General features: G+C 36.1%; 1 protein-coding gene and 1 non-coding gene across 2 annotated transcripts; one reads left to right on the forward strand and one right to left on the reverse strand.

The window, feature by feature from the left end:
* Positions 1-3930: 3930 nt before the first annotated feature.
* On the reverse strand, positions 3931-6279 carry LOC113322499 (fructose-bisphosphate aldolase 6, cytosolic-like). Its single transcript, XM_026570593.1, has 2 exons — positions 6117-6279; positions 3931-5344 (listed from the first exon to the last, which is right to left on the reverse strand). Exons 1-2 carry the CDS (start codon positions 6142-6144, stop codon positions 4296-4298), a joined length of 1077 nt encoding a protein of 358 aa, XP_026426378.1. The 5' UTR covers positions 6145-6279; the 3' UTR covers positions 3931-4295.
* Positions 6280-15202: 8923 nt separating this feature from the next.
* Positions 15203-15289, forward strand: TRNAM-CAU. The gene is given in 2 exon segments: positions 15203-15240; positions 15254-15289. It is a non-coding gene; the product is annotated as a tRNA-Met (tRNA).
* Positions 15290-15732: the final 443 nt, after the last annotated feature.

The following is a 15732-nucleotide window of genomic DNA, read 5'->3' on the forward strand; positions in this document are numbered from 1 at the left end:
GACGAAGAGGAAGCTGAAGATAATAAACTAATCGAAATTTTGATACTTGTACATACGGGCCAAATACCAAGAGTTCTGGAGCCTCAAGAAGTATTATCAAGAAGATATACGTATCGAGGGAGGGAATTTTACCACCAAAAGCTGATGCACGATTATTTTCTTCCAAATTATATGTATTATGGTCAAAATTTCCAAGGTCGATTCTGCATGCCTCGTCATCTGGTGAAAAAGATTATTGAAGAGCTTTGTCGAGTAGAACCTCAATTCAATTATCAGTTTGATGCACTGAATATTAGAGGGCATAGTCCTGAACAAAAAGTTACTTCGGCTTTAAGGATTCTAGGTTATGGCACTCCAGCGGATGCGAACGATGAGTACCTTCGTATGGGTAAAACAACTTCTTACACTTACCTTTCATTGTTCTGTGAAGTAATGATTAATCATTTTGGTCCAACATATTTACGACAACCAACCGACGAAGATGTTAGAAAAATATTGAGGGAGAATGGGGACAGGGGATTCTCAAGAATGCTAGGTAGTCTCGATTGTATGCATTGGGCATGGCAAGGATTCCCTGTATATTGGGACGGTCAATATAAGGGTCATTATGCAAGACCAACAGTTATCCTTGAAGATGTTGCTTCTTATGATTGTGGGATATGTCACACTTTTTTTGGTCTTCCGGGTTCACAAAATGATATTAATGTTTTGCACAAGTCGCCTCTGTTTGAAGATTTGAAGTATAGAATTTCTCCATCTGTCTGTTTCATGATCAACGACCATCAGTACACTCATGGCTATTATCTTGCGGTTGATATCTATCCAAAATGGTCCACCTTGGTTCAATGCTAACGTCAGCCTCATGCTGGTCCATTGGGCCTTTCATATCAACATTTTAACGACGCCCAAATGGCATTGAGGAAGGATGTGGAACGCTCTTTTGAAATTTTGAAGAGGAAGTTCGCTATCATTTATGGCCCATATCGTGGGTTCAGTCCTCGTGAAATGCACAAGACTATGCTCACTTACATAATTCTTCATAACATGGTAATTCAGGAAACCCGTCGTGATTCAGATTGGATTAACTATGAAGATGAAGATTTGAGGCCGGAGATTCGACCAGAAAGAGGCCTCCCTGCAAGGAATTATGATCAAATGACTAACTACATTCGGACCCGAAATTTGTATGACCAATTAAGAGATGATCTGAGATTGAATCTTTGGGCAGAGCATGGAAGATAATGATTTTATGTATTTTTTTTAGTTACTTATTTTTAATCTTTAGGTTATCTATATTTCTTAAATCCTTAAATTATGTTATGTATTTTTATTAAATTATTATGTATTGTTATTTTTCAAATTAATAAACTTCAACATTTCATTTCAATCTAATATTAATTGGAATGAATAATAATATACCAAATTAAAACTTAAACTAAAACATTAAAACTTAAACTGCTACATTAAAACTTAAACTAATACATTAATCATCTAGGGGATCTATTACATCAAACTCATCATCAGTTCCCTCATCATTATCATCATCGGGTTGGTTGTTAGTAAATCCAGTTTGCTTTTCAATCTGTGCTTGAATCCTGTCAAATTCGATTTTCCATACATGTTTTTGTTGGGCGTTCATAATTGAAGGGTTAGCTTGAAGAATGTTATGCTTGTCATAGTCAAACCCAAATTTTTCTTGAGAAAAACGACTTTTCTTACTCTCCCGATTTTGAAATTTCCTTTCAGCTGATCTTTGCTTATCGACGGTCTTTTGATGTTCCATAAACTCCGTCATGTTAAATCCTCCGGAACTCCCTCCTTATTGAGCTAATTTTCTATCCAGTTTTGCATTGTTCCTCCCTGGAAGTTTTCTCTTATTATTACCATCAACATAATTATTCAAAACTACGTTGGAATTTGAGCTTGTAGGGGTATCTGGTGAAGAATTTGATCGACCTTGTGAAAATGGTGAAGAATTTGGTGTTGAGGGAGAAAAATTATATGGTGACCTTTCAGGTACTAGTTGATTATTTGATAAGTTATCTGGATTATATTTGTTCAAACCTTTCAAAATATGATAACAACTTTCGAAAGCGAACTGTTTACCATGTTTTCGTTGCCAACCTGTACGAACCTCTCTTTCAAAATCAACATCAGTCTGACCACTGTCCTTGCCTTTTCTCTTGGCTTGCATTATTAATGCAACATAAGCGGCCACTTCCCGGTTGATTAATTACAATGAAGTGTTCTGACAATCCTTTTGCATCACGATCATTGATGTTCATGGTTTGATCTTCATATTTCTTAAATATGTTATCCCACATGGTGTTACCATGTTGTTGTGCATCATCGATACAATCTTGGGTAAAAAAAAACATAATTACGACAAATACATTCATCTTCTATCATGTTGTATTTTGCACCACGGACTCGGTTCTTCTTACCTTTGCCTTGACGGTGAGCTTGTGAATCCATTTTACAAGAAAATATAGAATTGTAGAGGAGGTGTGATAGTTTTAGATTTGAAAAAGATTGAGAGATTAAAAAATTCTAGAGAGTTAGAAATTCTGGTGTGAGTTGATATGAGCTTGAAATTAGTTATCTATAGAGGGGGGAAATTGTAGCCGTTGGATACGGGACTGATAAGCGTTGATCTTACCAACGAGCGCTAGCTTGACTATTGCTGGCGATTTAAAGACCGTCGAGCGCTGCTTTGATCATCGAGCGACCGAGACTCTATCGCTCGCTGGAAACTCTGTCGTGTATGCCTATATGCCAGGAATAACATACAGGCATGTGAGTTTGGCAGTTTGGCGTATCCATAGTGGGTGCATATATGCCAAAAATCAGTGTTTGGCATGTGCATAGGAATAGGCCTAACATTGATTTCCCCATGATGTGTTGCTCTGTCCTAGTGCATGATGCTCAGTCCCAAGACCCACCCTGGATCCCAAACGGTTCAAGACTTCCCGGTTTTTAGATGTGGACACATCATGGGAAGAAAAAAACATGGGTGCAAATATCAGGGTCGCAAAAAGAAAACAACTTCAATGAGAATGTCCAGGCAGACTGGATCGGACAGCAAAAGTAATCTATGGGTCTACATAAGCTGATAAATTATCGAAGAACTGTATCAAAATCCCCAGAAGAGTATCCCTGCCAATATTAGTAAGGATATTAGAGCTACCCCTATCTCTGACGACTGAAATGCAGAAGATAAGGTTATTCGAACTTCAGACCAAGGTAAAGACCTGTAATGTAAAGCTAGAAACATGTACTATAATTCTCTTACTTCAAAGGCGTGTAACTATTAACATGTTGACTCGAACTAACGGAAGGTTTGGATTGAATTATTGAAAACTTCCTTGCCTACAGGAAATTCCGAAGTTCATTTGGCTCCCATGTACATTACATTTCATTTGGCTCCCATGTACAATAGGAACCAAAACCCCAAATCTCTAGAAAATACCACCTTGCACGGCTTTGTAATAATTGCACAGAAACTGTTTCTTGTTGTTTCGACTGTTCTGAAGTTTCAACCCCGTATATGGATTGTGTTGGTTTGTCATAATACGGTACCTATGGGACTGAAGGTCCGGAATCATTTACACAACGGCAGCAGGCAACAAAACTCTTCGGCTATGCCCGAAGGACCTTCAAACAATGAAATTTTGTGGTGCAAAGATTATGCAATGGGTCCGACTATGCCATTGGTTTTCTACTCCAATGCTAAAGGGCACAGGAAAATCAAAAAAGGAATCTTAAATGTGAATAAATAGTAAAAGACCGCTTTAGGTGGCAGATATTGGGGCTGGACCGGCTGGTTGTTCTCGAGTCAGACACAGGCACACAGCTCCAAATAAAAAAGAATTTACTGGGTGCCTCTGATTATAAGTGCTTTAAAGAAAATAATCAACAAGAAGGAAAGACTTTGCCTCAAATGGGAAAACTTTAAAAAGCCCCGTAAATATTTGCTCAAAGAGCTAAAGAAATTTAACATGAACAAGAAAGCATAAATTTGAAAGACAAAGTTCAAAGGGAGAATGCAGTGACACATTTCTCAAACTCAGCATTGTGTGTCATGAAACTCCCGTAAATTATTTGCAACAGCATCCGTTTCTTCATCACTCACTCTAAATAAAAACCACTAAACTCTAAAAATCCAAAGAGAAGAGATACTTCATCTTGATTCCCCACTATACCATGTTCTTTTAACACATCAAAATAGCAAACTAAAATCAGAATAAAAGGACAAGATTTTCAGAAAGAAACCACAACCTCGTCTAGTTGATTGATTAGTAAGTGTATCCCTTAACGTGAAGGCTCTCTGCAGCACCTTCTCCAACTGGAGCATCACCCTTGTAGGTACCCAAAGTAGCTTCGGAGTTGGCCTTGCACCTTGCGAGGAAAGCTGCTTGTGCCTTCTCAATGTTCTCATCCTTTCCTGACCAGGCCTTGAGGGTACTCTGTTGAAGAGCACGGCCGAAGGAGAAAGATAGTGACCATGGCTTCTTGGCCTTTAGCTGGTTCATTGCATTAAGGTTTCTGGTTGCTTCCTCCTCACTTTGTCCACCTGACAAGAAAACAACAGCTGGAACAGCTGGGGGCATGGTCCTCTGAAGAGCACGGACAGTGTACTCAGCAATCACTTCTGGAGCAACCTTCTTGGCTTCAGAACCTGGGGTAACCATGTTGGGCTTCAATAGAGTTCCCTCAAGAAGAACCTTGTGGTCGTTCAAAGCCTTGTAGCAAGCTGCAAGAACTCTCTCGGTAACATCAGCACATCGGTCAATGTCGTGTGTTCCATCAACCAAAATTTCAGGCTCAACAATTGGCACCAAACCATTCTCTTGGCAGATGATGGCATATCTGGCCAAACCATTAGCATTCTCGTTGATGGCCAATTGTGATGGCTCGTTGGGGCCGATCTTTAGAACAGCACGCCACTTGGCAAATCTAGCACCAGCTGCGTAGTATGTAGCACATCGCTGGGCAAGGCCATCAAGACCCTGAGTGGTGGTCTCACCGTTGGTTCCGGCAAGTTCAACGGTACCCTTGTCAACCTTGATACCTGGAAGAACACCACCTTCCTTCATGACATCAACGAACATCTTACCAGCAGCAGTCTTTTGGTATAGAGTCTCTTCAAAAAGGATGACACCACTTAGGTATTGAAGACATCCAGGGGTGCAGAAAAGAAGCTCACGAAGAGCACGTCTGTTGGACTCAACGTTCTCAACATTGATGCTTGATAGACGTTTTCCGATGGTACCGGTGGATTCATCAGCAGCAAGGATACCCTTTCCAGGGGTACCAATGTAGGCAGCATTGGCAATCAATTCATCTGCAGAGTAAAAAGGCAAAATCATTAACCAACAAAGAAGTGAAACTCTCAATCCAATACCCCATTGCGAGGATGAATCTACATCTAGAAAAAAAAATATTACACGAAGAGAAACTCAAAATAGTATTCCTAACACGTAAAAACAAAATATGCGTCCTACTTCTTTCACAAGTCTACACTATAACTTAGGTAAAAGAAATACTGTTATTACTGCTAAAAAATTGAAGGCACAATTGATTACCTAATCAAAACACACAAATCAAATAAATTGATTAAAGGAAAAATTGATTACTTAATCAAAACGCACAAACATATCTGCAGAATCAAATTGATTAACAAACTCTATGTTGAATCACAAGCTCAGTAGATATATGAATCATAAGCGCTTTATAGAATCAAATCAAAGATCTCAATATTAAATTCATCAAACAATAACAAATTAAGATTCACTGTTCTACAAAAATAAATACAAACTTCACAGATCTCTCAGTCTCAGATTAAAACAAACTATTACAATGTCTATCTTTGTATTTACAAATCATAAAAACAGAATCGCTGATTTTCAAAGTAAGATCTACACAGTGAGCTTAAATCAAACCAGATCCATAAACAACAACCAGAATCTAAGCATAAACAACCAAGATCTGAGCAAAAAAAAGTACCAAAAACAAATTAAAACAACAACCAAATCAGATCTCACCAAAACGAATCAAATCAACGAAATCAAACCAAACAATGACAATAAAGAAGAGAAGGGATTGAAGATTATTACCAGCGTACTTTCCCTTGTAGCAAGACATGATTATTTTAGATGAAGAAGAGGAACTGAAATTTCTTTTGACACAAGAAAATATGATAAGAGAAGGGTAGAAGGTATAATGAGAGGAAAAGGAGGAGAGATTGTTAGGTTTATAAAGAGTGTATTGGAGGGTAGAGAGCAAGTATCGTCGTCGGTTTTATCGCCAGCCCACCCACTTTCGTCTGACGTGGTGGTTTTCCACGCAAGACTCACCTGTGTTAGGTTGTTTTTTTACGATGGAAACTTTCTGTCATTAATTTATTTATTTATGTAAAATAAATTATGATTTGCCATCAATAATTTATTTATTTATGTCAAAAAGTTATGATTTTCCATAAATAATTTATTATTTATATAAAAAAAATTATGATTTGCCACAAAAAAAAACTATACACCATTAATTTATTTATTTATGTAAAAAACTTATTATTTGCCCGAAAAGAAAAAGAAATCCATACATTCACCGACCGTACAGGCTAGTTATTTACCGGTATTACAAGCTACTAATGTAGCTACCTGTTTGTCCAGTGAATTGTGATATTCACCTCTTTTTTAAAGATTCAAAAAATTTGAATGTGCATTATGTTATAAAACAAGTTACTTGGATGTGATAAGTAGTAACGCGGACGTGTATGATTATGACGATTAAAACGGGTGAGCGAATCAAGATTATTTTTTAGTGAGGTGAAACGAAGTCTCTTTTGATATTTTATGTATCTGATTTCATGAAAAACAGATACACCAATCCATTACCATATTTGCAGGGATTAAATTTTCAAAATCAAGATAATAAAATTCATCAAGAAGTGTAGTATTTTCTAGTGTATCTTCACTTGTTTTTATCTGACTCCGTGTATAATTAAAATCTTCTTCATCTTATGCTTTCTGGGCTTGTGCCGGTTAATAGTTAAAATTAGTTTTAGAGGTAATTTCGTGTTGAACACTCGTTTCTTCTAGCTATACAACTCCGCCTAATCAAAAGCGACCTTAGAGATCGGCTTAATCTACATTTTTCAGCTTTGTCATTTCTGACTACAGTAAAACTTCGATAAATTAATCACTTCGCTAAAATAATAAATTTTCTGATCCCAACTAGGTTTGGATAAGTTAAATTTTAAATCAATAAATTAATAACTTCGTTAAATAATAATTTTCTTTGTTCCCGTCGTTATTAATTTATCAAAGTTTTACTGTAATAGACAACCTAACTTGCATGATGCATCCACTATTCCAAATACCATACTTTCACCATCTAACATAAATACTAATCTTATGCCCAATTCAAGTTTGTGACCTAACAAATTTCCTAGCCAGAAAGAACGGTAGTGTTCCAAAATAGTAATTAGATTAAACAACTTTTGAAATCTAGTCCCACACATTGAATTTCTTAATTTGTGGTCGTTGGAAGCAGAGAAAAAGGGTCATTACATGATAATTTGAATTGCCCCTTATAAAAAGAAAAAATGAAAATGACTAATTGATCCTTACATAGTTTAGTGTTGATAATCAAATTTCACTTATATTAATTCTAAACCAAATCAAAATCAAATTTTTAGAGTATAAAAAAAAAAAGTTTAGAGGAGAAGAAAAGAAAAACTTTTGTGATATTTGTGAAACCCTAGATTTTGATTCACTCAACCAAAATGAGTGATTCCAGTGACAAATTTGAGATGAGTGAATCTCTAAATTAGTTCCCATTAACTTTTTGTCGCTCAAAATTATCTAAAGTATGTAAAAAAATTGAAACTTTTAAAATTTCAGAAGAACTTACGGTTGGAATTTAGCTCGTTACCAACCGTAACTCTCAGTTACGGTTCCAAAAGTATCGAATACCAACCGTAACTGGTTCAATTTGGGGAAAACCCAATCGTAATACCAGTTACGGTTGGTAGAATGACAATATATAGCAACCGTAACAAATTACGGTTGGTAACTAATGAATCGAGATCAACCGTAACTAACCTACGGTTGGTAAGGTTATTTGAGTTTCAAGTCGTAACTCAAACACGGTTGATATCGGTGATGCAATTACAAACCGTAAAAAGAAAATGAAACATCCAGGACAACTTACGGTTCGTAACTTAAGTAACGAGACCAACCGTAAGTAATTTAAGGTTGCAAAAAAAATTCGCAACTGAACATTTTATCTCAAAATCAAGAACTTACGGTTGGTATTTGAGTTAAATGAACCGTAACATCAACCAAATCTATAGTTACGGTTCCAATTGGAGTTATTACCAACCGTAACTCACATGCAACACAAAAATTTCAATTTCAGTTTTGATCCACAACTCTAATTTTTAATACAAAACTAACTTAAATCAAACACAGTAAACAAAACCCTAACTGGGTCTTTTCGAAATATAGTTTTCAATCAACGATTATCAATTTTTCAAATCGCTGATTAATCGAGGACGATGAAATTTCAATTTTAATGGAGGAGGAGAAGAGAAGAGAAGATGAAAAAATCAAAAAAGTTTTTTGATTGTTCTGATTCCATTAGGTTAAAAATTGAAGAGGGTAATCTAGTCAATTTACACCCCCTATAGGACACCCCTAACCAATAAGAAGGACATTTCTATCACACTTGCTGCCTCTCTAGTGGAACATGCCGCCCCTATAACAGGGTTGATTATAATGGAGAACTGATTATGAAAATCTAGGTGGGTCTGGGGTAAAAGTTGTTCATTCATAACACTATTTCCGTATGGGGCACAAAACTAGAATTTTGTCACGCCAGGTGGCCGGGGAAACTTGCCTAGCCACTCTAGAAAAACGACTGAGCGATTTAACTTGTATCACATGATGGACTCTCTGTTACCATCAATCAAGTTTATGTCGTTGGCGGTAAAGGTTATGCTCTCCAGATCCAAACTCTATCATCGTAGGGAGAATTACAATCACCAGTGGTAATTATTCAAAAAATTTCCATAAAATTTCTCACATGATTCTTGACGATGAAAAATCTAAATTCAAGCTTTTTCCGGGTTCTTGTATTTCCATTACCGATTAAATCCGCAAACATTTGAAATACGCTGTCTCATAAATTGAAACTGGTAAAATTCATGCCTCCATCACTTGCAACCGATATCCAAATTTGAATAAGGTCAACATCTTCTTCTCGAGTGAAGCAATCGCGCAAGCTATTTCGAATAAAAGGTGAAGAATAGGTATGAGTTGAATTGCATAAGAGATTGAATGTTTCGTGAATCAAGCGCAAGCTATTTCTAATGAAAGGTGAAGAATAGGTATGCGTTGAATTGCATAAGAGATTGAATGTTTCGTCAAGCAAGCGTAAGCTATTTCGAACAAAAGGTGAGGAATTAATATATATGAGTTGAATTGCATAAGAGATTGAATGTTTCTGCTCCATTCTCTCTCTGTTGATCTTCATACCTTTAGGGTTTGTCATTTATTTTGTGACTTGTATCACTGGTTTTGTGATTGTTTGATAAATGTGATCTTTGGAGTTCTTTTCATGAGTAAATCCCTTATTGAGCAGTTTATTGAACACAAAATCAGTTTCAGGAGTGGTTTTTCTTTTAAAACATCACCGTCAACAGAAATAACAATCTTCTACATCACGACTCATACGAAGATATCAACTCAGTCCGACATTTCTTTACCGTTTCTGACCGTCGTTTATAGTCAGTGATGTAACTATTATGAGATTTTTTATCCAAAAACCCCTTGAGAAAATGTTGGATCATTTTTTTGCACAATTGTTATTTGGTTTGATTTTTTTCTCCATAAGCCAAACAATACCATTTAAACCTGTGTTTTTTCCTCAACAAGACCTAAACACGAATGTTGAACAGAACCCTCACTCGATCTATTTCACTCAATCACCATTGTTGCAGATGAAAAACTTGGAGAGGGGAGGAAGGAAGAAAGAAACAGCCGCAACCCGCAAAAAATGAAGAATGAGATGTGAAGTGAGAACCCTAAATGTTATAGAACTTGTTTGGTAGTAACAAATCCTGTCCGTCAAGAAGATTCTCGAGATGTAATAAAATCACGATCTATGCTATCAGATTAATTATAGTTAGGTGAAGGACAAGTTGGTAATTTTACTAACCCATTTAACTCTGACTTCGTAGGGCCCACTGACTTAACCCTGCTACAAACGGAAGTGTGACTAGTTTGTTAATAGTTTGTAGCAGTGTGGCTATTTTGCAAATTGGGTCTTAATATTGGGACTGTTTTATACATTTCCCTTTTATTTATCTGACTTCATGAAAAAGTACAGATTATATAGGTCATGTTGGCAGGAGATTAGATTTTTCAAATTCAAAGGACTCACACTAAGTATATTTGGATACCAAAAGTATAAATACTTCAAATTATTTTTCTTCAGAAAATGTTAAATTTTCCACTTGATTTCTTGTTTTTGTTGCTACAGAAGTTAAAAAGTAACTTCTGAATGCACCGGCAAACACATTATAAGATTCATAACCAGTGGAGCCTGGTCTAAAATCTCCATTTTTCTTTATATGAGTGATGATTCTATCCCTGATTAAAATATTTTTTCCCTTGTTTTCTCTGGATCATTTTTTATCGGCTAATACTTAACATCCGTAATTTTGTGAAAAACATTTTATGGTGGGTTTGGATGTACAATTTTAAAGATGAGATTTATGGATCCAGGGGATTTGGTGGAATTACGTTTCCCTCGTTACATTTGGTTGTCTAAATCCCTGGAATTACGTTTCCGACGGGATTCACTTTTCCAGCAAATCCATATGGAGTCCGACCCCTCCCCCTAAGATTTGCTAGGAAACTTATGAGGGGATTTATGGACCCACTTTTTTTTTACTCCAAATCCCATGTATATACAATTTTTTAAGATTAAGATTTTTAGGACAATGCCAAAAAATACATAGACTTTAACACAAGAAAATTTTATGAATCCTAGGAATCTCAACTGAGTTACCAAACAAACGAGGGATTTACATGAATCACAGGATTCATGGAAATTGTGAATTCTGCAACCAAAACCCACCATTAGTTATTTTTTCCATTTCTTACATCCATAAAACTCCACCTAATCAAAGGCAATCCTAGAGACCGGTTTAATCTACATTTTTCAGGTTCCGTCATTTCCAACTAATAGACAACCTACCTTGCATGATGCATCCAAGACTCCCCATTACTATACTTTCACCATCTAACGGAAATACTAATATTTATGCGCAATTCAAGTTTGTGACCTACCAAATTTCCTAGCTAAAAAGAATGGTAGTGTTCCAAAGTAGTAATAGATTTTGCCCCACACATTGAATTTATAAATTGGTTGTTGTTGGAAGTAGAGAAAAAGGGAGTAACATTCATTTATATTTCTCTAGTTTTGGGGTCCTTTGGCTTTTCTTGGGTTCGAATGATCACAGATTTGCAGCAAATACCTGACACCCTACTCAACTGTTGGTTTTTAAAGGATATTCTCATCCATTATGCGCATCAAGTTTTGTTACTGTACCTTTTGTAACTCAGACATTTAGTTAGGGTTACCAGTACTGCAGGAAGTTATTGCAGGCGCACCGAGAGTGTGAGTCCAACTCTAGAGCATCAAGAGGACCACGGCAACAATCAAAACCTTTATTTTGCATAGTCAGTTTTAGCTGAGACGCCCGAAATCTCTAACAAATTTCCGGTCTCTATCAACGGATGAGATTTAGCTGAAGAACTTAGTGAAATGGTCGAGATCTTGCTGACACGGCCGAAATCTCACCAGGATGAGTTGGCGCGTCGACGGGTATTACGAAATTTTATCATAAAAAAATAAAATTATCCTTATAAGCTCGATTTTCTTTCTATTTTGTGAAATTGCTAATCATATTATGACCAACAAGTTTAAATTAGTCTAAAACTTTCTATGCCATCATCAATTGCTTGATTAAATTAAACAAATGTTTGAAACGAGAGAAAATTGGTCATTTGCCTGGAAACATTCAAATCCAGGTTAATATGGACGAGTAAGATTTTGGTCTGGGTCAAATGGACGAAAACATTAAAATATAGAAATTATCTATTTTACCCATTCAACTGCTGGAGATTGGATTAGAATCATTGCCAACATCAAAATCTTGTGATATCCTTCAGTAGTAACATTACGAACCCTAACAACACCATCTCTTACAGTTAACCCACCACTATGACTGCCAAAAACCTCCACTAAGAGAAGAACAAAAATAGAAGAATAGCACTAATAAATTAAGTTTAAACTGGATGCACCTGGTTGCATTTTGTGTTATTCTTGGATGAAGTCAAGCTTAATCTGAATGAAACTGGTTGCATCTTGTGTTATCCTTGGATGAATTTGAATTTGTAGAAGACTGAACTGAATGAAACTGGTTGCATCTTGTGTTACTCTTGGGTGAATCCAAATGTATCCAACTTCAAAACTGAATGAAACTGGTTTCATCGTGTGTTACTCTTGGGTGAATCCAGATTTATCCAACTTCGAACTGAATGAAACTGGGTTGCATCGTGTGTTACACTTGGGTGAATCCAGATTTATCCAACTTCAAACTGAATGAAACTGGGTTGCATCGCGTGTTATTCCGAAAATTCAAACTGAATGAACCTAATTTCATCTAGCTTTAAAAACAGATACATACTTCATTGCAACCAACCCATCTCCTTGTCTTCTTATGCAATAGTCAGACAAAATAACACAACCACAACCATTTCCTTTCCTTTGAAATCAACAACAACATCTAAATCGAACCCATTGATAACAACATCATATTTTATTACTGCACAACACATTAACACCACCATCTTCAAATACAAGTCATCTTCTTCTTTGTAATGCAAGCCCAATATTCAGCAAAAACCCTAGTTCTAATTTCTTCCCAATTTGACAGCAGTACGCAAACCTCTTCTTCTTCCTTGTTTTACATCTCAAGAACAAACTCGATTTAATCTCCTTATCCATCTTTGCATCACTGCCAACATCAAAACCCTAGCTGAACCCGTCTTTTTCTACTCGAAATCGAATTGGATTGGATTTGATTTTTGAATAAAAATCAACTCAAAACCCTAGAAATTAAGCTTACAGGATTGAACAAAAGATTAGAGAAGATTATGATGATAGATAAAAACACGGATTCTAATAACAAAAACCGTAGCTAACTTCAGATCGGATATTGAATCTCGTTTTTTCTCTGTCGATGATGGAGAAGAACAATGATTTTGGTTTAAACGATTTTTAGTTTTTAACTGTTTAGTTTAGGGGCATACATGTAAACTTTCAAAAATATGTTGGGCAAAATACCCAAAATGATTAATAAAGAAGTATATTTTTGATTCTCGTCCTTTTAAACAGTATCAAATTTTACAAGTCTTTCTCACCCAGAAATTGTTATTTTATGGCTAATTGTCCAATTTTGTGTTGAAACAAGGACTCCAAGAGTTTTTTCCGAGATAAAACTGTCAAGGTAGTCTACTCAGGAAATATACATGAAAATTGAAATATAGAAAGTTATCCCGAGCTGATCTGTCCTTAATCCACTGACTTATCTTGCAAGCAGGCTTATCTAGTAACAAATATCCTAAAAATCTTTGTTAAGCTTGAGAGTTTTTGGCATTTCTTGGTTTCGGATGATCAGGATTGCAAATGTATCTCCATGTAGTTGATTTCGATCAAGATTCTCAGTCACGGTCCATTGCCCAAGCGGGTATTCTAATCTCGGTGAAAAAAGATTTATCCGAGAAACTCGTCAAGACAACCAAGATCCTACCAACACTATTGACGGAGCTTAATGGGGATTAAGGAGAACAGTTTTCCTCCCTGGAATTTCCAAGGTTACCAAATTATATAGGCTTGGAAAATAAGGAATTTACATTATTGTCCAGAGGTGGAGCGCAGTTGGCTCCCAAACCTAACTACCGCTATGTTTGCCTTTTCTTGGGTGTAAATTGGCTTTCCGACCATCTTGCACCCTCAAGCATGGGTGGTCAAAATTTTTGCACCCCTTCTCGATTTTCTTTCACATATTAGTATAAAGTCCTCGATATGTTCGTCAGCTAATTGACCAAATAAAATAAAATTTAGACATAATGATTCCGAAATTCTTCCCAGATAAAACTGTTAAGGGATTTTGGTCCTGACCAAAACGAGTCCGAGATTTAAAATCCATTATATTGGGAGCCACTAATTATCCGTCAAGAAAAAATACGCGAACGTTGGTTCCAAAGTTGTTAAGAAGGGTATTAATTCATATAAAACGAAAAAATCTTGACCGGGTCATGTCCTCGTAATATCAGTACCTTCCTTTAGCAAGAAAAATAAAATAAAAATGAAATTGGTAGAGTTATCCAAAACGGATCTGTCCTCGTCCCTTGCTCATCTTGCAAGCTTATCTGGCAACAAATATCAAATAATATCTTTATTGTGCTTGGGGCTTTTTGGTTTCTTGGCTTTGGATGATGGAGATTGCAAAAATATCTCAACTGATTTAACTTCCAAGGAGAGATTCTTACAAATTATAGCCACAAAACAAGCGTTATCTAGGCAACGTGGGACAACTTGAATGATGCACAAAATGTAAACATAGGTCTACAACAAGCCACAAATGATGCCGATGATATTCAGTTATTCTGTCTTACCTATATGTAGTCTCTTTCGATTAATCTGAAATGTCAATTCATATGCAAAACAAATAAAACTCCAAGGCCAAAAATCTTTATTGTGGTGGAAGTTTCTGCACATAGATCCTCATCCCACTACCACCTCAGCTCGCTTGCAACTAACTTGGGGAGTGGCTTGCATTTTGCCGTTCATAAAAAAACAAGAATTGTTGGAACCCTGTACTTTCCATGAATCTAAACTAGGACCATTATTTAAAAATAGAGAGGTCCAATAAACACTTGACATGCAAGAGCTATTATTATTATCAATTATCAGTATTATTGTCCTTCTAAATGCATTATGAATCTATGATTCATGAGAGTTTTAAGATCTAGATCCCTTCATTTATTAATAAAATATAAGTTGGGAGTTTACTACTTAGAATGAATGTGATTAATTAATATTTTCAGAGATCATCAGTCAACATGGGGCGGTGGCGCAGTTGGCTAGCGCGTAGGTCTCATAGCTAAAAAGAGTGATCCTGAGGTCGAGAGTTCGAGCCTCTCTCGCCCCATTTTTTTTCCCCTTATTATCAGTATTCAACAGGTCACATTGTCAACCCATATTTTTTTTCTCAAACCATTTGAAAATTTATTAGTATGTATTTGTCACCATGAATATGGAAATTTCATTGTCAACTAAGGTTCTAAATTTGATTATTTTCTTTGACAAACAGGCGTGGTTTCATTTTTTTTTTATTAAACAATCAGGCGTGGCTTGATTTGTCACAGTGGCCAAAGTTGCATGCTTATTGCAAAGAAATCAGACAACAACAAGTCCACCACTTAGTCTATGAACTGATAGAGAAGTTTCAACTTCCAATTTAGATATGATTAACGGTTATGAATTGGCGTAAATTTAAGATGCATTGCAGCAAGGGTCTTACTTTATTTGTTGTCGAATACATTAAAATCTCAGCCGAGTTGACTATACTGTATTATAATCAATCATGTTAAA

This window comes from Papaver somniferum, chromosome 11 (genome assembly GCF_003573695.1).
Source record: "Papaver somniferum cultivar HN1 chromosome 11, ASM357369v1, whole genome shotgun sequence".
In the NCBI taxonomy this organism is placed as follows: Eukaryota; Viridiplantae; Streptophyta; class Magnoliopsida; order Ranunculales; family Papaveraceae; genus Papaver; species Papaver somniferum.